Below are 20,950 nucleotides of genomic sequence, written 5' to 3' on the forward strand. Positions count from 1 at the left end.
CGCGCAGCACATTTGAAGAAGCTCCAGGAAAGCACGCAGATCAGCACAGGCTCTTAACTAGTGACTTCTCTGGCTGCCTTGTGATCTTTTAAATTAAATCTCTCTGGTTCTCAGCCATATTTCATTCGCTCTGACTCTGGGCCAGGCCCGGGATGCAACAGCGATCATGGCAGCGTGGGCTTTGGCCCAGGGGTGGCTGCCCTTCCTCAGGAAAGAGCCGCCACACCCCGAGGTACACACTCACTTAATACCAAGCGCACAGAGTACTGGGAGCGTGTGCCATGAACAGGTGCTCGTCCTCGCCTGGGGAAGGGAGAGGAGTCGCAGAGGGCAGGTATTACACAGGGAAGTGTGGAGTAACTAAACTCCCACAGGTTTAAAGCTTCACTCATTTGTAGGCTCGAGTGTTCCTTTTGTTTCTGTGTCTCCTCCTCCCCCCCCCCGCCCCCCGCAGTGGTCAATGAAACAGCCGCTCACCCACACACCCAGCCAGCCTCTGGGAACAGCCCTCCCCAACAAGCAAAAACAGTTCTTGAACACGGACACTCAATCCTCCTTTTCGTGAAGAACTGAGAAAGAACAGCACAAGTAGACCATCTAAATAACAAAAGTGCTTTAAAAGTCTCCTGGGAATTTTGCTTGTTGAAATGAATCCTGACAAATGAAACTCCTGCCCTTGAAGGCTCACCAAGACCCATCAGCCCGAGGAGAGGGGAAGGGAGGGGGAGCGAGCTGCCCCCACTAGGACCAGAGCTTTCACTCCCAGATTTCAAGGTGCCGTGAGAGGAACATGCACGGCTGCCATAGCCACACGTGGGGAACGCGCCGGACCAGGGGCACAGGGTGAAAGGGAGGGTCCCAGAGGAGGTCGTGTCTAAGCAGAGGCCTGAGCAGGGCTCAGTGGGGAACAAGAGTGCTGAGACCAAGTGGAGAGAATGCTCAGGAAGAGCCAGCATCACCCACGGGACGGGGATGAGGGCAGAAGCCGGGAGAGGCCAAGAAGCAGGGCTGGGCTGAGAGGAGGCCGGAAGCCGAATCAGCTGGCCCCCTTGTTGGCCAAGGGCCCCACAGAGCCTCTGAAGGGTCTGAAGCAGGACAGTGCCTTGATCACACCTACATTTTAGAACAATCTCTCTGGAGAAAGGATGGACAGAACCAAAAAGGAGCCCAACTGAGGTCAAAACCCTTGGCTTTGTGGAGGCCCCTCTAAAAGGTGGTGAGGGCCCTGACCGGTTTGGCTCAGTGGATAGAGCGTTGGCCTGCGGACTGAAAGGTCCCAGGTTCGATTCCAGTCAAGGGCATGTACCTTGGTTGCGGGCACATTCCCAGTGGGAGGTGTGCAGGAGGCAGCTGATCAATGTTTCTCTCTCATTGATGTTTCTAACTCTCTATCCCTCTCCCTTCCTCTCTGTAAAAAATCAATAAAATTAAAAAAATAAATAAATAAATAAATAAAATAAAAGGTGGTGAGGGATTTCTCAGTGCACAGCAGTGGGCAGGCAGTGAGCCAGGCTGATCCCGCCTGCTGGCTGGCTGGGGAGATGGAAGGACAAAGCGATGAGGCTGAGGACCAGAGAGAATTCTTCAGGTGAAGTCTGATGGCCCACTCCGTCACAGGGAAAGAAAGCAAGGGTGGGGAGAGAAAGCAGAGGGGTTCCAACAACGTGGGCAGCGAGGGAGGGAGCGGAAGGCGCTGTCCTAACATCTCCCTGGTGTCACATGTATCACCACGTCACCTGCACGCTGACCGTGAGACTGGCATGAACCACTCTGCACCCAGAGGAGTCATCAGCACGGGCACGGATGTCACGCCATCCAGGACACGCGCTGGGACTGACAAATGGGCCTTGGGAACAACCAGTGTTGTCTAAGAAACGCAGCCACAACAAGCAGAGCTCCCAAACGCACCAGTGTGACAGTCAGGTGCAAGACTTCTGTCTACAAGACTGTGGGCCTTGGGATGAGGCTCCCGGGGGCCACATGGGTGTTGTAGTCACAGTTGAGGCAGTGAAGGGAGGGAGGAGGCTAACTCATGGCAGCAAGAAGCAGGAGTGGGTAACAGGGCAGGACCTGCGCCTCCTGGCTGTGTCACCTCAGGGAAGCCTCCTAACCTCTCTGAGCCTGTTTCCTCATCTGTGAAACCAGAACACAAAGGCCTGCACTGGGGCTGCTGGGGCAGCACAGAGCGACCACCTGGGGAGTGGCTGAGGCCACAGGGTCAGGATTACATTAGGATTAACCGGATGGATCAAACACCAAATGTGGCGTTTACTGTGTTCCGGTGGCTGCCCCCTCAGGCACAAATCCAAGCTGGAACCATGGCAACCTGGGACTGCCAGCAGGCCCGGGGCTCCCCGGACGCAGTGCTCCCCGGACGTGTGCCCGGGACGTGCCGGGGCGCCCGCTCCAGGAGGGACACTTCACCAGCTGAACTGAGCACTGACACAGCAGGACGCAGCCTGGGTCCCCAAACCTCCCAGCTTCTTCCAGAAAGGCCTACCCGGGAGTTCAGAACGCTGACAGCTGGCCGTTCGCTGGCCACAGCGGGCTGGGCCCCGGGGAGGGAAAGGCTCACAAGTCTGGGCTGGCTATTTCTGACCCACCACGAGGAACAGCAAATATGGTAAAAGAATGAGCATGGCGAGAAGAAAATGCCTCGGGCAGGAGCCAGGAGACCTACATTCCAGGGCCGGCACCAGCATCACGCAGGGTGTGAGGCCGGCTGGCACGCCTCAGCAGCGTCTCCTCTTTATGGCAGTGCTGCTGCTGCTGCTGCTTTTTTCTTTCTTTTTTTTTTAATATACAGGCAGTCCTCAGGTTACGTCGCCATCTCCCATTTATTTATAAAAAAGTTTCGCCCTAACCGGTTTGGCTCAGCGGATAGAGCATCCGCTTGCGGACTCTAGGGTCCCAGGTTCAATTCTGGTCAAGGGCATGCACGTTGGTTGCGGGCACATCCCCAGTAGGGAGTGTGCAGGAGGCGGCTGATGAATGTTTCTCTCTCATCGATGTTTCTAACTCTCTATCCCTCTCCCTTTCTCTCTGTAAAAAATCAATAAAATATATTTTTAAAAAAAGTTCCATCATTTCAACGTATGTACATATGTGCTTTATGTTTTTTATTATTTATTTACCACAAGTAAAGGTCAGGAATTGTTATCTTTCTTTTAAATTTTTTTTACTGTTTCACTTCATTACTGCTGTGTCTCTGCTCCATGTGAGTGACGTAGGTGCTTCTGTAGGTGGGTTCCGACTTACGGCGAAAATCATGCTAGGTCGCCGTAGGAACGGATCTCCAATATAACCCCAGGCACCTACTGTATTTTAATTGATTTCAGAGAGAAAGGGAGAGGGAGAGAGAGATAGAAACATCAATGATGAAAGAGAATCACTGATCGGCTGCCTCCTGCACATCCCACACTAGGGATCAAGCCCGCAACCTGGGCATGTGCCCTTGGCTGGAATTGAGCCCGGGACTCTTCGGTCCGCAGGCTGACGTTCTATCCACTGAGCCATAGGGCTATGGCAGTGCTTCTTAACCTCGCGAGCACAGAATCACCCACTTCACTGAAAACCTCCCGGGGAACAGGGAGGCAGAGCATGTGCACCTGCTTCAGGAGCTCCTGCAGGCTGACCTGCTGGGGGATCCCTCTTCCTCCCATCATTCTCAAAAAAATGGCCAGATGGGGAAAAAGGGGACATATGTAATACTTTCAACATGAAGATTAAAAAAAAAAGGTTTTTGCACATGCTTTTTAATGACGAGAACAGAACAAGTGCCCACTGAGGCAGAAAGTGCCCGGCCCTTATGAATGCTAACAAGTCAGTACTCTCTCTGACCCAGCAGCAAAAGAGCAAAGACCCACCATCCAGGGGGGGTGCTTCCCCCTCCCCAGACTGCGCCTTTCCTCCCTAAAGCAAAGAGCAGCCCAGCAGGCTGGCAAGAAGACAGCCGCCATCCCCTACCTCCCAGCACTCCCTGGATGGTGTGGGAACCGTGACAATGAGAACAATGGCGCTGGTCCTCACCACCTACTAGGTGCTAACTGTGTGCCAGGCACCGGGCTGGTCACTGTCTGGGATTCATCTCACTAATCCTCACGCAGCCTCTAAGAGGGAGGGCAGCCGCACAGGTGACAGACAGAGGCCTGGGGTTAGTCAATTACCAGGGTCACACAGCTTATAAGTGGAGAGGCCAGTCCTCAAATCCAACTCGCCTACACTCTGGGCTAAGAGAAAGGCACCCACAGCTCTGTAATCCACTGGCTGCTCAGATGCAATCACGGCTCAAAATGCCAGGCAATGCCTAGGGGCTGCCAGCCATCCATCTCAAGGAATTAATCCTAAGTGATTTATGGGACACAGAGCAAAGGCCCACAGCTGCCACTTAAAGGGTAAAAAATTTCCAAAACAATCTTTCCCTGGTGTGAGGAAAGCCTCAAGGCTTAAAAACATCCCTATTTACCCATCATCCTTTTCTCCTGCTTTCTCCCTGCTGCACTGCAGAGGGATTTTTCAATCAAACACAAACATAAAAGAAATGATGACGGCAAAGCAAATGGCATCATTGCTGTGACTTGCTCCCACCCTCGGCACTTCCACAGTCTGCTGAGGCTGGGGCTCGAGCACACTGCACAACGGGGCAGGCAGCTTCTCACGTCAGGGTCCAGCACAGCCCTGAGAGCTGACCTGGGACCACACTGGTCCGAAGTGTCCATTCTGGAGAGTGATTAGCCCACAGGGTGCCATCGGGCCTCCACTCAGAGGATACCCCACTAATCCATCTCACAAACACGGGATCCTGAGCAAATATGAAAAAGGCTGTGATAAAGGATAAAGTTTCTTGATTTTCAAACTGTCACATGAAAAGTGGTTCAAAATACATTTCCAATATACATTTAAATACTTATTAAAAATTGATTTCAGAGAGGAAGGAGAGGGAGAGACAGAAACATCGATGAAGGAGAAACATTGATTGACTGCCTCCTGCACACCCCACACTGGGGATTGAGCCAGCAACCCAGGCATGTGTCCTGACTGGGAATCGAACTGTGACCCCCTGGTTCAATAGGTCGCCGCTCAACCACTGAACCACACTGGCTGGGCTTAACGCGGTAACTTCTTACATCCGTGTAAGCTTCACAGCTTTCAGAGTGCTCACTGGGAAGCTGGCAGGCAACATCACCACACTGTCTGTGGCAGCCAGGTGTGGGCAGGCTCTCTGTAAAGGACTGGAGAGCAAGTGTTTTAGGTCTTGCGGGCCGACGGTGTCTGCCGTAACTAATCGACTCTGGCGCAGTAGCAAAAGACAACACGTACAAATGGGCATGGCTGTGTTCCAACAGAACTATTTACAAAAACAGGTGGGGCACTTCTTCTCCTTTCTCGTCAGTGGGTTTTTCATTAAGTTTGTTTCTATAAAAACATCCAAATAAAACGTTTTTTTGGCATTAGCTGCACAGAACAAATGGATTTCTTAAATAGTCACAAGAACCTGACCAAGGAAGCTTGAAATGAGCTCAACAGCACAGGAAAAAAGAATGAGGCAGCCTTTCAGGCCCATTCATGGTCGTCATGACAACAAGAGACTCAAGAAGCTTCATCCCTAATACATGGCTCTCAAACCTTTGGTCTCAGGACCCCTTCACACTTTTAAAAATTATTGAGAACCCCCAAGAACTTGTTTATGTGGGTAAAATCTATCAATATTTACCACATTAGAAATTATAACAAAATTTAAAAATCTATCCTATCTAATAATAGACAAACATGGTAATTGACTGTACCTTCGCTATGCCTCCCATTGGCTAATCAGCGCTATATGCAAATTAACCAACAAAGATGGTGGCTAATTTGCATACCACAGGCAGGGCAGGACAGCGCCATCCCGCCTGCCCTGCCATCTGGGCCTGCTATCTGCGACCTGGGGCGGCGGGCGTCCGTTTGCGACCCGACCCGGGATGGCCAGGTGGTGCAGCAGTGATCAGCCAGCCCACCTGGCCTCCATACGGGCATCCCGTGTGCGACCCGACCCGGGGCAGCCCGACGGGGCAGCAGCGATCGGCTGGCCCGCCCAGGCTTCCCATGTGTGATCCGACCCGGGGCGGTGCCCCAACCCCCGGATCGGCCCTGCCATGTGCGCAACCTGGGGAGGCGGGACAGGCACCAAGGGATCGGACCTGCCATCTGCCACCCGCGGAGCGGGCCTAAGCCAGCAGCAGGTGGTTATCTCCTGAGGGGTCCCAGACTGTGAGAGGGCACAAGTGGGGCTGAGGGACACCCCCCCCCAACCCCCTCCCCACCAGTGCACAAATTTTTGTGCACTGGGCCTCTAGTATATATATAAATATATATATATATATATATATATATATATATATATAAAAGCCTAAGTAACTGGCCCACTGCTAGCTATGATGAGCACTGACCACCAGGTGGCAGATGCTCAACTCAGGAGCAGAAACCACAGACATGGAAACATGGAACAGACTGATGAATCTCAGAGGGAAGGGGGGAGCAGGGAGGGCAGGAAGAGTTTAACCAAAGATCTTATATGCATACTAGAGGCCCGGTGCAGTGGGGTCCCTTGGCCTGGCCTGCACGCTCTCGCAATCTGGGACTCCTAGGGGGGTGTTGGAACCGGTTTTGCTGGATCCCCGCAGGCCAGGCTGAGGGACCCCACTGGTGCACAAACCCATGCACTGGGCCTCTAATATTTAATAATTCATTTAAAAGTGACAAAATTCATAAATAATATTTTTCTTAACAAATAACGGAAATTTTCCTGAGAAGCATGGGACTGTTCCCCACTTTTGTCACTGTCTCTCCTGTCTGGCTGAGTGAACACGGTGGACTCCCAGTGCGCTGGGAAGAAGTGTTTGGTTGAAGGAGATGGAGAAAGTATGGCCTTAGAGATGCAGGCCTGGTCAGGTAGCTGTGAGCAGTCTTTACACTAAAACTTGACAAATGGCAGGTGCTGAAAGATGGAGAGGACTCTGAGACTGTAGCCATGAACTTTCATGCTGTCACACTGACCCCTCTGGTCCATGCTGCACTCTGAAGGGACCGCTGGTGTTCACGCGGCGGTTGTGTGACATGCACTGATCCGGTGAAGAATACTGTCCCACTGTGCTCAGCACATCTTGGAAACATGCAACTTTTAACATAAATACTTTCTTTACAGTCACTTTTGTTAATATCAGCCCTGCTCCCATCAGAAGTCTTTTAAGAACCAGAGCTGTTGAGCCTGCAGTGGTGGACCCAAGTTTTCCTAAATTAAAAATTGTGCTTTCAAGAGAGAACTAGGTCACTGGCAACAAATACTTGTAGTTGTTTTCCTGAAGTGACATGCTTACTTTGATCATTTGCAAGAAAATGTCAGGTCCTTTGTGGTTCCTAAGGGTGATGATTGGGTGTTCACATCCTCATGTGAGATGTGCCCCCCTCAAACCTTGTTACTGCACGGGCACATTACCCGTCTGACGGAAAAGGAAAAAAAGTCTGCCAAAACGAGGTCTGGGTAACCACAATATGACTGCCATCATTCTTCCAAATACCAGAAATGTCCCAAGAGGAGAGTGGCCAGTGCAGCCTGCCACTCAGACCCCTGCCCAGGCTTCCTCAGACAGCCGCCAGCTGCGGCACGCAGCACAAGTGCTTCCCGCACACGGTCCGCCCATCACACAGGATGTGAGAAGACAAACTCATGTGGTGTCCACTATCCATCAAGGCCACTCTTGAAACGAGCCTTTCCCACCCCCTGCAGGCAGGAGGCAATGAAGAATGCACTGGCCCCTCATATACTGTGGTGCGCTGCCTTGAACCCCCCTCAGTGCCAGCTGTTTGACCCACTTCTGCTTTTGCAGAAAAGTAGTTTTGGCCCCAAGGACCCTCTTGTGAACTGCTGCTCTGACAAATACTTACGGCTACAGCAGCTCACAACAAAGCCTCCATAAACCCAACTAGCCAATTGCTATCGGCTTACATGCTTTGGAAGCTCACATATAAAGGCTAAAATTTCTCAGAATATGTCCTCTAAATTTTCCTCAGAAACAAGGAAAAATAGGTGATCAGGAGCAGAAATCGTGAATGAATGTACAGTGCACACCCCCAAGCCAGTCCTCTAAGGTAGCGACACTGGAGAGGGGCCGACAGGGATGCAGGCGCAAGAGCAGTGCCAGCCAGGAAAGCCTGGCAGGCGAACAGCGGCCCACAGCTCTGCGTGCCGTGTGAGACTCAATTACACTTCCTCCCAGAGGACACAGCCAGCAGTGACTCAAAATGACAGGACCTGACAGAGGCGGGTGTGTGACAAGAGACAAAGATACAGCTTAAGGACAGTGGGGAGCTTCATCCTTATGTTTCCCTCGGGTTCAGTCAAAAGGAGTCCAGACACAAAGAAGTAAACAGAACCCAAACAAACAGCCCCTGCACGCCGAGTGCAGCCCCGGGCCCAGGACGACTGTACACAGCACCTCCCCTACTTGCAGTTAGTCAGCCTGGACTGCACTTACACTGAGTCTCACGCCCAGGTCAGTGTCAAGGTCACGCAATGAGTCAGTGGAATAATGAGCCTAAGAACAGGTTACATGCAGCAACTGCTTCCAAATCCAGGAGACCTTCCTGCCCCTGGCCTTCACTTTGCCAGTGGCCTCTAGGATGGGCTAGACCTTGGTGGGGTGAGCTGAGGGGCACAGCGGGTCGACCACAGTATCCCGGAACCTCGGTCAGTCAGTCACGGGCTCACTCTAGCTTTCTGGCACTGCCTGCGTCTGTCCTGGAGTGGACGGACACGCAAGCGCAGCCACTCTGCAGTCATACTCAGGCTGGCTCCCAGCACTGGGGGGCGGGGTGGGGATGGATGTGTGCTGTTCCTGTGAGTTCTCTGCAGGGCAGACCTCAGCCTTGGGAAAAGGCCGCCCTGACTCTGGAAGTGTCACAAGCATAAGCATTTTTCAAAGTACAGACTGAAATATGCATTTGCAGATTAGCTTAAATGCATCCCGTGGCCTAAATCAACTCGGAAGACATCCCTATTCTAATCTACTCTGTCCCCTTTCAAAGGGCTCCCGGTATTTGCTGATGAGGAATGGGTGGGTGCTTTAACAGTATGTCATCCTGAGAATGGTGAATGAGTCCTGGTGTGCTTGCGTGACTTCCTGTTTTCATATTCGCTCTCTGCTGTCACCTGGTGGAACAAACGAGGAGCTGCCTCATGTGCCCCAGGTGAGGACAAAAGCTTTCCATTCTCTTTACTACAGCTGCTGGGGGACAAGACAGACCCATCCTAGGCTTCACCTGCTGTGCTATCTACCCCGCCAGAGCTTAGTAAGTCTTCAGCCAATGACCAACCTCTCATGGAATGAACGGCCACAGAGACAGTAATCCCCACGCCTTCTAAACGCAAGGTGGCGAAGGCAGAGACAGAGGGGCCAGAATGATGGAGGTGAGGAAGAATGAAGCGGGGAAGTATGAAGCCAGGAAAAAAAGCACAGATTAAATTTATCAACCAAAAATATTGCCCTTGGGATTCTCAAACATTTTCAGCGGAACAGCCAAACAGTCAAAAAACAAGTCCAAAATATTGAAGTGTATAGAGATGACAAATAAAATGTCTCATATCAATATAATAAATTAAGAGAAAGACCTATTCATTAAGTTACAAAAACAATAAAAGCAACTTATAATGTGCATTAAAGAAGAAAAAACAAAAAACAAGAATAGCTCCAAACTATAATTATACCCAGAAGGGGGTTCTTATTTTCTCCTTTGGATTTTTCTGTTTTCTGTTTGTAAGGTGCTTTACTTAAATTCTAATTTATTTTTTGCAATTTTCCTCTACCCCCTTCCCAGAAGGCAGGAAGGAAGGCTCTGGGAGTTCCATGGCTTGGAGGAAGGCTACGCAGCATGATATAAGCAGAAGACTTGTGGGGTCGGCCTTGGGAGAGGGGCTCTGAGCACTGCCCAGGGCTCCCAGTCTAGGCAGGACCCTCACACAGCAGGCTGCGCTGAGCAAGAGCGTTACACGGGCCAGAGAGCAGGAATTGCAACAGAAGCTCTTTCGGCCAAATCAGGAATACTCCCGAATGCTGTGCCCTAAGAACCCCAGGATCTTGCCCAACACTGGTGTGAAGCCTTAATCAGGTTTAATTCACTTTTAATTCACCTTAAAAAAAAAAAACCCACTCGGCAACAAATATAAAATTTTTAAAAAAAAAGAACATCACTATCAGCGCTGAGTGGTGATCTCATGGACCCAGAGGCGGCTCCCACCTCTGAGAGCAGTGCTCCCAACCCCCACCCCCAACACCGGACGGCCTGCAGTCGTGGACATTATTCCAACAAGCCCAGGAACACACAAGACATTTTCTCTGTGGCTTCTGACGTAGCAGGCGTGGTTGGAAAATCAAGGAGACGCAAAAGGGCCTTAATGGCACAACCATTTAAAAAGCAGAGTTTCAGGCTCTTTCCGGCAGCAGGCTCACTTTCAATTAATACCAACACGTCCACTTTGGAAGCGTGTTAAGCCAGCAGGGATGGATGCTCTACACAGAGCCGTCCCATCCATAAACCACCGCTCTCACAGTGAGTGCTGCCTGCTCCTCCCAAGACAAGATTCCTCTTTCTGACGCAGTTTTGAGAAGGTGGAAATGACAGGAACCAGCTTAGAATAAGCAGCAGTCACCCCAAGCCTCCTCACCCAGCAGGGCTCTGCACTGTGCGCATCTGCGTCGTCTTCACCAAACATCCTTCGGCGGCTCTACAAGCCCCCAAGCTCCCCAAGCGGGCACCCCCATTCTGCTCCTGGGGAGACAGCCCAGAGACACACCCTTCCTCCTCCACCTCCCAGCAGTGCCCAGGCGCGTGGTTTTGGGGAAGGCTGAGCAGCCGGAAGAGAGCTCCAGGGAACTTGCCTTTTCCATCTGTTGCCGATGCTTCTTGTAAATGCCTGATCGACCTAAAAACAAACATTTGGGGAACAAAAGGTTAGCTAACAAATCTGCACTCCTCTCTACTTCCAGGGCCAGTAACCTGAGGCCTTGAAATCCTCGATTATAAACTCAAAGGGTTAAACTGGACGATTTTAGACTCTTCCTAACCATGTGATCCTCGATCATCACCACTTCAGCATGTATGGTGCCTAAGCCTAAGGTACAGATGCCCTGCTGACCAAAACCTGTCTGGCAGAGGCCTGGGCATGAGGAGACAAACATTCCTAATCTCTCTAATCTCATTCCTACAACTACCCCCCACCCCCCACCCCCCACTAAGACAATGGAGCATCATGGATCTCACCTGCTCCCTGGAGAGAATGGGTTTGAAAGTCTAGGTCTAGGAGCTGTGCACACAGCTTCATACAAACTCAGTCTGTCACTGACTAGAGATTTGTAACCTGGCTGAAAAATGCAGGCCTCCAGGGAGTCTCTTTTCCGGCTGGGATGTGCTGGTAACTAATGACCGTCATTACAGTTTTGGCAGGAGAACATTAATATGATTAAAGAAACTGCAGATCAGAGTTCTAGGTAGAGTTCACCCAGGGAAAGACCGTCTTAAGGATGAGCACAACACAGGCAGCTATGGGCCAGGGGGAAGACAGTCAGACCCGGCTGGAGTCCACCACCCTCCACTTGACTGTGAATGAATTACGTCTCCTAAAACCCCCGTGGTCTGCCCACTTGTGAGAACTGAATGGAGCAACACCTGAAAGTAAGTAGCACAAAGGTGACACCAAACCAACGCTGCTGGATTGGAATGTTTTGTGTGTTTTTTAGATATAGTAGGAATTTATAACTAGGATGCTCAAAAATGACTGGTTTGAAACAGCATTTAAAAATGAATGTTTTTATGTAACAAAAATTAAAGTTAAACAAATACATCAGACATGAATTATGGTAAAGGATATGGTGTAAGAATGGGAGTAAGAACCATTTGGTTCCCAGTGGAACCACCAGCTCAGAAGATCTTAGTTATGATCAAGCAGGATGATGCAACCTCTGACATAATTAAAAGTGAGTAAACCACGACAGGTGTGCTTCTCAAATAGTTTGCCAAGTAGCTGTCCATGTCTGTTACAGCTACTGAGCAAATGGGTTGGCACGAATCCTTAATGTGTACATCAAGCATGTCAAACTCGTGGCCAGCAGGCCACATGCCTCGTTTATTTAAACGAGGCATTAAGAGATCAATACATCTCATTTACTGGCAATGTCTCCAATTGATCTAGAGCAAGTATGTCAAACTCTGGGCCCACAAGGAATATTTTTGCGGCCCAGCCAACATATGGTATGTAAGAAATGTTTTAATAAAAATTTTGTAACTTAATTTTCACAATATCGTGTTGCATTCATTTTCCTTATGTGCCTTATGCACAGGCGCACCATTTCTCTCCACTAATACTAGCAGCAAATATTTTAGCCCCCTGCCACGTCATTAGTCTTGTATTGACTTGTTTGCTATGCACAACAGGAAATATTTCGCTTTCGGAGAACAAGAAAAATAGGTTTATTTGCATTTCGCTTATTAATTTGTGCAGTTATTCAGTGTCTGGTTAAGTTAATGTTCAAGAAAAAATATTAATTTTTATTAAAATGTTCTATTATTTTATGTTAAGAATTACTCATTTATTTCAGCCCTTTGTGTTCAGCATGTCTCTATCGAAATAAACCTATGTTTCTATGAAAATTGAAGCTTTTGTCTTTTTGCAGCCCACAGACACTTAAACCTAGCTTATTTGGCCCGTTAGCCTTTGAGTTTGACATGCTTGCTCTAGAGCCTCCAGACCATACATAACCCTTCCAAACACAGTGCACTTCATGTCCAAATGTGGCTGCTTCTTAAATCTCCTCTCTGGTACTTGACGTTTCTCTTGTACAGCTTTTCAGAATATTTACCTGACAGAAGCTTGCCTGCGGCATCTGCTTGTTAGTGCTGTAAGGAGCAAGCGGCAGGCAGTGGTCCTTTGTGCCTCTACAGCGTGTCTGGGTCTCCCCGTGTGCCCTTGACCCTTCCACTTTGCTGAGTGGCAGGTGTGAGTAGTCTTACTCTGTTCCCGAGCAACAGGCTGCTCTCTTTCTTTCTTTTGAAATGTCTGTGTCTAACTGATGATATGCGCTGGGGGACATGACCTCAAATGCTCCCAGGACACTTCCTGCCTGAACACAATGCTGGCCATCTGGTCACAGACACCTGAGTTAACTTATTCCTGGGCAGGATGTGAGGAGGCTGCAGAGATAAAATAGCTCATTCGAATTCTCTTCTCTGCTCAATTACTACCTGTACACGCGTGATATATGGAATGAGGGTTAAGTACTCCCACGTGCTCTCTCCCACCAAGATGTCGTCTCTGTGCTTGCGCCTGAGCCAATTAAGAGTGAATCTAATTGGCTGGAATGAGGACTACACTCCACTGACACCATGTCCTAAATAATCAGAATAAGTAAATGACCTATAAACCCAGGATCCTAAAAAATATTAACTTAAGTGCATGAGGCATTGCAGTGTGGAACACCTCACCTCTAATAGGAAGCAGGAAATCTACTGTTTTTAAAGTTTATTCCAAAATAATTCATTGCTTTCAAGGAGCACGGAACTGGATTGTTATAAGGGGAGTGTCTTATTTTTGCTGGCCTTTTCCCTCTACTTGCTTCCCAGTGGACCAAGAACTGCCTTCAGTTTGCATGAGGCTTAATGAGGACATTTTCTCACCAAGCGCTGACTTGGCCTCACGCTTCTTTACAAGCTCTGCATCCAACGCCTGCCATTTCCAGGAGTAAAGCCACCATTCTTGAGGATGTCCAAAATGTTTACATGCTCAGAACTAGCACTAGGTTTTTTTTTTAAAAAAAAGTTTTTATTGATTCAGAGAGGAAGGGAGAGGGGGTAGAAACATCAATGGTGAGAGAGAATCATTGATCACTGCCTCTTGCACGCCGCCTACCGGGATGGAGCCTGCAACTGGCTTGATACCCAGTAGGGGGCGTGCAGGCATGTGCCCCTGGAACCTGCTGCTCCTGGTTGATGAGTCAACCCTTAACCACTAAGCCACCTGGGCTGGGCACTAGCACTAGTTTTATGTTAACGTACTTCCTTTTTTCCCATCTACCTTGGCAAGAAGAGCTTATTTATGGGCTTTCTTCAACTCCTTTCCTTCCAAATCCATGCTATTTACATCGCTGCTAAGCTCTCCTTTCCAGACTCTATTGCCAGCCTGCGCTACAAACCAGCCAGGCTGCCAGACTAGCTCCATCAGGATCCCCTGGGGAACCTGACAGGACACAAAAGCCAGGGTCCTGAGATGATTCAGATGGTCTGGGACCCAGAAAGCTGTGTGTTTTACACAGATGCCCGCGTGACTCCCAGTTTGGGAATGGCTGGCCCAGCTGCCGGGTTTGACAGACAAGCCTCGTGGGGTGCACACAGCCTCCCTCCCTGTGGGTACTCACCACACCACTGGGAAGAGGATGGCCCCACAGCACAGCAGGTCCACCAGAAACAGAGAGTCCTTCCACAAGGCGTACTCCGTGGTCCCCTCCTCGGTGGATTCTATGATGATGTAGGCCACGTTTGCCAGGACCTACAGGGCAGAGACGTCAGTGAGGCCCCAGAACACCGGGGGATTCTCACAACAGCAGCCCCAACAAGGGGGGAGGGGGCACTGGGGCCAGTAGGCCCCCAACCTATGGCCACAGCAGCACTCCCCCTGCTCTCCCACCAGGACGCCGTCTCTGCTTGCTCCTGAGCTTGTGGCTGCTCTGGCCACCTGAGTAAGGAGAGCGACGCCAGGCGATGTCCCAGGTAGGTCCGAGGACACAGCTTCTGCCTGGCTCTCTGGAGAGACACCTGTGGAGCCCAGGGCCTTCCTGTAGTAAGTCCGCCTGCCTGGAGCTGCCACGTCGAAGAGACCAGGCAGAGAGAGAGAGCCCAGGAGCCCCCGCCCCATGTGATCAAGTCGCTCCAGCCCAGGAGGAGGCAAGTGGCCTGCCTGCTGTAACTGCTGGGACAGCAAGTCAGACCTACCCAGCTACGCCTCTCCCGGCTGCCGAGCCACAGAACGGAGACTGAATGCGGGCTACCCAGGCCGGGTGGTTTTTCCAGCACCCTAGGCCTCGCAGTCACCAGGCAGGCGCTGCACTTTACTCCTGTTCAGCCACATGCCCAGGCTCCTCAGTGACAGTACCTCTGCTAAGTGCCAGATGGTGTCATCAGAGACCAGAGCGGCGAGAGCGGCGGATTTCAGCCACTGGCTGAGGAGCCACATCGCCCTCCCAGGAGTAACTCCAGTCCAGGTCCTCTGTCCAGCTGTGCTTCCCACGGAGGTCCAGCTGCGCCCGTGCTCTACTTCCATCCCCAGTCAGGGCTCTGTCTCGTGTGTTCAGTCTGTTGTTAAGCTCTCTGCGTGCTCTGAAAAGTCCTGCGGCTGCCTAAACTGAGACGGCAACACCTGGAAACCTGCGGTGCTACTCGGCATACGGGGGACAGCCTAGGAGATGTTCTTTCAAAGACCACTGCTAGGTGTGGAGGCGGCGGCTAATCCCACCCCCACCCCCCACGAGGCCGAGCTCCCAATCCTCGGCCTGACGTGCTGTTCGCAACGGTCATGTTCCACTTGAACAAAAATGCAAAATCCGCTGCGCTGCATTGGGAAGTCTCCAAGTGCAGTTTCTCTCTCTGTCGAGGACGCACGCAGCTCAATCACCGCAGAAGCTTACACCACTGGACACTAACGCAGTGACCCTGAAACGCCAGTCTCCCACTGACACGCAGCGTCGGGCTCCTCCCGAAGCCCAGTCTATCCTCGCACCTGTCTCTGAGGCTCCGTCTGCGAAGACAGAGCGGAGAACAGGCTTCCACAGCCTGAACTCCTAACTGCACGCGTCCTCGGCTTCCAGTCCCCGAGGTGCCGCGGGCAGCAACGGGCAATAACGCTCTTGCAACGCCATTCTGTGCAGCACTCACTTCTTACGCAGAAATGTGCAGTGGCTCCCACGGCCGGAAAGAAGCAGTTTTAACTTTTCAGGCTGCTGTTCAAGGCCTTCCTAGGCTAGTCTCCATGTTGAAATTTACAGTTACTGGTTAAATGCCATTTCTTCGAGTGACCTGCCACATAACCCTGTGCGCTGCTCCTCCGGACGAACAAATGGGGGGCAGGGGGAGGACTGAGCCCGATCACCGCACAGTTAGGCCGGGAGGAAGTTCACACTGAAGGGGAGGGAGCGGCCACCAGAGGAAAAGGGGCTCAGGGGGCGGTGTGGCAGAGTGGGCAGAGGCCCGGGCTCGTCACTCACGAGCTCCAGACCCTGGCAGCTCATCAGCCAAGACCCGGGCAGCTCAGCACCTCTGTCCACTGGACAGCACCTCCTGCTGCTGCCACTCCCCCTGGGCCTCTGTCATCTTTGTCATCTTTCTTTCCTTAAGCATCGAGGCAAGGCCCATCCACACATAAAGCCTCCCAGGTCATTAGAGTCTGGATGACCAGTCTTCCTTGGAACCCTTCGGTAACTGGTGTGCGCCATTGGTTTGGCGGTAACGTGTATCCCTTATCCTGGCGTGGAGCGGCTTTGTGGCCGGAGCTGAGCGGGCCGGCCTGCGTGCCGGGGGCTGGCCTCTTCCTCCCTCACCTGCCACATGGGCAGCGTGCTCCAAGATGAGCCCGGGCGACGAGAACAACTTTATCGAGCAGGCGCACTCCGGCCGAGCAGAGTAGCTGTGCGTCGCCGCTAGGACCGCGGCTTGCGGGCCCTTCCGCCCGGCTCTGTTCCAAGGCTCCTCTCCTGCGGGCTCACTGGTGAGGCCCCAAGCACAGGGAGGCTCTAAGAAATGTTTGCCAACATCTACCTTGTGGGAACTCACTGGTGTCATTCAGAATTTTAAAATAATTTAACAAGATCGCTATGTACTGAGTTCCTCTAAGAGGCCCATTAGGTTACAGGACACAAAGGGGAGGAAGAGAAGCCAGCAGGTCCCCTAACTTTTCAGCAGCCCTCTACTAAGGGACAGATGTCCATGTGCCGGTTAAAGATGACTGACGGTCAAACATCTCCCAGTGCCGTGGCCTGAGGCCTAGGCCTGTCCACATTCAGAAACAGAACCCCCCATGGGGAAGCTGGCGTTTCTGTGTGGGCCACCCCCGCTCCCAGACCGGCCTGGAGCGGCTAAGTGGGGGACAGAGCAGCACAGCGGAGGAGCGTCCCTCACCTGGAGTGGGATGACAATCATGAAGATCTTTTTGTCTTTATCGGAAAGGATATGCTTGATGAAAGCCCAGCCAGTGCCAATGAGCGCGATGGTGATGAACAGCAGGGCCCCTTTCAAACTGAAAAAGAAAAATGTCACAGACAAAAATGGGTCTCTTTGGAGTCCCACCCTGCAAGTTAGATTCCACAGCTCATGCTATGATTTCACGTGCTTCTTGCAAAAGACAGGTGGCCAAATCCAGGAAGTTCCTCTGAAGTGAGCAAGTCTTCCGCACACAAATAGTTAGCTATGCAGCCCACCACCTGAGCAGCCAGTCCCCACAAGGAGGCAGCCCCCTCCCAGGGGCCCGCAACAGCCCCGAGCTCTCAAGTGTGGACAGCTACCCGTCCACCACACCCCTTTGGCATGGCAGGAACCCAGCCAGGCTGCACAGGAGGGCGGGCCAGTCAACCTGAGCCAGGTCTCTTCCCCAACACCTGATATGTCACGTCCCGGTATGAGTACGTCACGAGTCACCCTGCACACTTACAGGTGAGTGATGTAGTACACGACAGCCCAGCCTTCCATGGGGTAGCCCTGGGAGGAGATGTAGTGGTAGTCGATCTGCAAGCGAACGGCATTTCAGAAAGGGCATTGGCCGGCCCCCGCCCAGTGCAGTCAAACGGAAATCCACAGAGACCTCATGATAAGGTGTCCAGTGACTCACTTGTCAATTCACAATAAAGCACATGAGTGCGCGAACAATGTCAACCAGCTTGAGAAACTGACACGTTTCAGTGTCACTAACGCTCAGCCTGGGTCCCTCTCTTGAGGCAGGTGATTCCCCCGGGCAAATGGCTGCCTCATTTCTTCTTTCCAATCTCCATGGTCCAAATGCCATAGGTCTTCTCAGTGTCCCACCCGAGAACTTTACCTCTCACCACCCAGTCACTCAGTAAAAACCTACATGGAATCACCCAGCTTAGAAAACTGTTTTCTTTGGGGGGAGAAACTCTGAATTTAGAGCTACCTGAAGCCAGCATCTCATTTTAATTAAAGGGGCACGTTTCAGAAGGGCACTGACATGCTCCTGGCAGAACTCACAAAGGGGACACACGTGTCTTACACATCTTTCCTCCTATCATACTCGGCTACCTGGATATTACAGTCACTCAAGGATCCCATCACTCATTATCCACATGGTTCAAAAAAAAAAATCAGCTCAGATCCAAAGAAAAAATTACCCAGATACCTGTTCTCTCTTCAGACTAAGTGGCTACTGCTACTTTTCCCTGACGGCGTTGTAAGTGCAGCAGTAGGTAGTGCACATGTGGAGACTGTCACCTGCGGGTGCCTCGTAGGCCTACACCCTGGGGAGCTGTGACCTTACTCTCAGGGGCAGGCTCATGGCAATCAGCATCGGGGCGAAATAGTCAAAGCTCAGTTCAATTTTATGCCTCTGTGTGTCTCGATTTTCTCTCGAATTAGAGCGCCAACACTGGACTTGCAATCAAATGGGAACACGGGGAAGGTCTGGAAGAGGGAGCCGTGGACACACTTCAGCAGGTGGCAGTCTCATCTCAAGAAATGACCCAACCCACCCACCCACCCAAACAAAGAAATGAAAACAAGCCTGTGTCCAAGGGAAACTCTGGGCCTGCACTGCTATCAGACGGTGCCTGCGTCTGGGACTCCAGGCTCTGATGCTTTACGCCCATGACCAGCCGCCCCTCCCGTCAGAGGCTTCCTGAGAAAGGCGTTCTTTACCTTTGGGTTCCCACGGATCTATCCCCTTTCCCTGATTTTCCTGATCATATAGCATTGAACATCATTTCATAAATGACCCCAAAATACCCATACGTACTGCATGGAAGACCAAAGAAAGAGACTTGGTGAAAGGGAGGGCCGTCATCAACCAGTGAATTTTAAATACATCGTTCCTATAAAAACAGAGAGAAAAGAATGAAAGAAATATTCCATTCTCCCACACGACAGCTTGGAGCCTCGGGCATCAGACGTTTTTATAAGAAGGCAGTACATGTAACCTAAGCAAACCCCAAACATGAAGCCTTTTAAAAAGTCCTTTCTGTTGCAGAACAGGCCTTGAAGGAGCCCCAGAGGCACCTCTACCCCCGAAGCCCACACTGCAAACGGGACTGAGTCATGCACGGAAGCCTGAAGAGGCTGAGACCGTGAGACAGAAATCAGAACAGGCTTTCTCCCCAGAAACCATCGGGAAAGGCCACAGGAAGTGGACTGGATGGATGTGCGGACACTGAAACCCCAGTGAACAGAGGGGAGGAGCTACAGCTCACTGGGGAAATGTGCAGCCCCGGGGAGGCGGTTCAGCGCCAGGTGACAAGGAGGGCTGTGCCCTCTTTGCTCCCCTTCAAGGCTGGAACCTGCCAAACACCCCAGGCCAGTGGGGTAAAGCACCCACTTCCACCCTACCCCCAGGCTCACTCCGGTGCCTGTCCACCTTTGGGCTGCTGAGCACTACGTTCCACTACCCTTTCCCACCTCCCCCAGGACTTAACCAATAGGACACACAAGACCATTCTGGAGAAAAAGTTAAAACTCTATTAAAGAACACAGACTTCTGTAAGAGCCACGGGAAACTCCAACTCGGGTATCAAGACATTCGGCAAAGCCACAGCAGTACAAAATGTGGACAGTGGGACATCAGACAAAAAAAAATCAACAGAACAGATATCACCATGTAAAAAATGCTAATAATAATATCCATAGATAGTATAATTTACATAAATTAAAAATACATGCAACATTGCCCTAACCGGTTTGGCTCAGTGGATAGAGCATCAGCCTGCGAACTGGAGGGTCCCGGGTTCGATTCCAGTCAAGGGCATGGACCTTGGTTGCAGGCACATCCCCAGTGGGGAGTGTGCAGGGGGCAGCTGATAGATGTTTCTCTCTCATCGATGTTTCTAACTCCCTATTCCTCTCCCTTCCTCTCTGTAAAAAATCAATAAAATATAAAAAAAAAATTTAAAAAAATACATGCAACATGAATAAACATTACAAATTTATAAAAGTGCACGAATATCAGAAAACACATAATAAACACTTTTGAGTGGTTGGGAAGGAATGAGAGAAGGGATAGGAAATGAAGGGAAACGAAGGAGAGGGCCTTGCAAGGATGATAAGGAGGGTGTGCCCTGAACTGACATATGCTGTTTCCAGAATGATTTCCTCTCCGGTAATTTCCTGTCCCAGTGCCCAAAAGTCAAAAAGGAAGTCAAGGCCAGATTAGTCTGTCACTGTGAATAGCAATTAGATTTACCACAGGGCAAAACTGCCCATTGTCACCCTCCCCCGCCACCCCCCACCCCACCCCCAGCAACCTCGACTAGCTAGCAGTCCTAGTTAAAACCTCCCCGCCTCCCGCCTGGGGCAGTGATGTGATAGAAAGAACACAGGGTCCAAAGCCACACAGAACTGGCTCCAATATGGTTCTATTCCGATGACCTTCATCCCTCTAAACCTCAGTAACCTCTTCTAAAAATGGGGCTACACCTGCCTACCTCAAGGAGCTGTGGGAACATTAGCTAAAATAACCACCACCAGGTGCCTGACTCAAAACGACCAGCTTCCCTCCACTGCCCAGGGGCTCTGGGCCCAAGGCAGACAGCACAGAGATGAGAGGAACCATGTATACACAGCAGGACATCTGGGTTCCAGTCCCAGCTCTGTAGCTGACTGCCCGTGGCTCTTGCTTCCCATGTCAAGGCCTCAATAAACCCAGGCAGAGATCTCTCAA

At 51.1% G+C, this 20,950-nt stretch overlaps 1 protein-coding gene and 1 non-coding gene across 4 annotated transcripts in view; one reads left to right on the top strand and one right to left on the bottom strand.

Annotated features, from left to right (window-relative positions):
- The window catches only part of GPR107 (G protein-coupled receptor 107), a 56,135-nt gene that overhangs the window by 12,503 nt on the left and 22,682 nt on the right, over nucleotides 1–20,950 (bottom strand). For all 3 annotated transcript variants that reach the window (XM_036329350.1, XM_036329348.1, XM_036329351.1), the window contains 5 exons: nucleotides 19,037–19,112; nucleotides 17,723–17,796; nucleotides 17,194–17,311; nucleotides 14,442–14,572; nucleotides 10,914–10,957 (listed from right to left, as the gene is read on the bottom strand). In XM_036329350.1, the coding sequence (XP_036185243.1) occupies nucleotides 10,914–10,957; nucleotides 14,442–14,572; nucleotides 17,194–17,311; nucleotides 17,723–17,796; nucleotides 19,037–19,112 (443 nt within the window). The remainder of the gene's footprint in view (nucleotides 1–10,913; nucleotides 10,958–14,441; nucleotides 14,573–17,193; nucleotides 17,312–17,722; nucleotides 17,797–19,036; nucleotides 19,113–20,950) is intronic.
- LOC118667819 lies at nucleotides 7,382–7,484 on the top strand. The gene has a single exon (XR_004971404.1). It is a non-coding gene; the product is annotated as a small nucleolar RNA U13 (small nucleolar RNA).

This window comes from Myotis myotis, unplaced genomic scaffold (genome assembly GCF_014108235.1).
Source record: "Myotis myotis isolate mMyoMyo1 unplaced genomic scaffold, mMyoMyo1.p scaffold_m19_p_12, whole genome shotgun sequence".
Classification (NCBI taxonomy): domain Eukaryota; kingdom Metazoa; phylum Chordata; class Mammalia; order Chiroptera; family Vespertilionidae; genus Myotis; species Myotis myotis.